The following is a 1,017-nucleotide window of genomic DNA, read 5'->3' as shown; positions in this document are numbered from 1 at the left end:
GTGACAGGGCCTTCTGGTCCCGTCACCAGGTCCCACCTGCCCTGGGAGCTGCAGCTGAACGGAGTGGCTCCATCCTGAGCCCACAGGGAGGCTTACCTGGCAGACACATAGCCCAGCCTGTTTTCCAAGGGGGCAGGGCCACTGCTGAGGAACGGGATGCCAGCTGGAAAAGTATGAGGGAAGCAGTCAGAAATGAGCAGCAGTTTAGCCAAGCCAGCCCCTTCTCGCCTCCCAAACCAAAAACAGGAAAAGCTTCTGAGGGTGAGAGAAAGAGTACCCAGGAACTGTCCTACTTATTTCTAAAACTGAAATTACTTTTCAGTTTCAGTAGGGACAAGAAGGTAGAAGCTTTTCCTTCAAATAACTGTTTTTATGGATTTTCACATTCCTCAGCAGGGCCATGAGACCAGAGGAAGCCACATACAGCCAAAGAGCTACAAACCCCAGAGTCACAGACATGGGGTCAAAATCCAGTCTGTGGTACCATGGAGGATATTACTTAACCTCTGAGTCTGTTTCCCCATCTGTAAAATGGGGATAAAAGTGTGGAATAACCTCAGAGGGTTATTATAAGGACTCAGTGAAAAACCATATATAAAATGCCTGGCCCACAATATATAACACTCAAGATGGCAGCAATCACAACTCTGACAAGTGACCTCCTCAGGTTCAGCTGAGCTCTAGAATCCATCATAAAGGCCCCATCAGGTAACCTGTCCTTGACCCAGAGGGCCTCCAGCCACAGGGAGAGCAGCAAGGTCCTCCCAGGGACACTGAGAGTCTGGGGGCCATGCCAAAGCTGGGCGTGAGGGGCAGGCATCGAGGAGGGAGGCGGGGAGGCTGAGCCAGAATTGTGCACAGCCCAGAGGGAGGCTTACTTGGAAAATACTTGCGCCATTTCTCCACCAGGAAGTCGTCCACGGTCTGAGCTGCAGAGGAAGAGAGCCTGGGGCCCAGCCCCGGGTCCCAGGTCCACTGGGCAGATGTGGGCCGAGCTGGGGATGAGGCTGAGCCCCG

At 53.3% G+C, this 1,017-nt stretch overlaps 1 protein-coding gene across 1 annotated transcript in view; it reads right to left on the bottom strand.

The window, feature by feature from the left end:
- The window catches only part of CEP164 (centrosomal protein 164kDa), a 72,448-nt gene that overhangs the window by 2,376 nt on the left and 69,055 nt on the right, over positions 1-1,017 (bottom strand). The window contains exons 30-31 of the mRNA XM_010830643.1: positions 879-1,011; positions 97-163 (exon numbers count right to left, since the gene is read on the bottom strand). Coding sequence (XP_010828945.1) covers positions 97-163; positions 879-1,011 — 200 coding nt within the window. The remainder of the gene's footprint in view (positions 1-96; positions 164-878; positions 1,012-1,017) is intronic.

Source organism: Bison bison, unplaced genomic scaffold (genome assembly GCF_000754665.1).
Source record: "Bison bison bison isolate TAMUID 2011002044 unplaced genomic scaffold, Bison_UMD1.0 scf7180017864518, whole genome shotgun sequence".
NCBI classification, from domain to species: Eukaryota; Metazoa; Chordata; class Mammalia; order Artiodactyla; family Bovidae; genus Bison; species Bison bison.
Note: the sequence above shows the minus strand (reverse complement) of the source record. Positions and strands in the feature narration are given on the sequence as shown.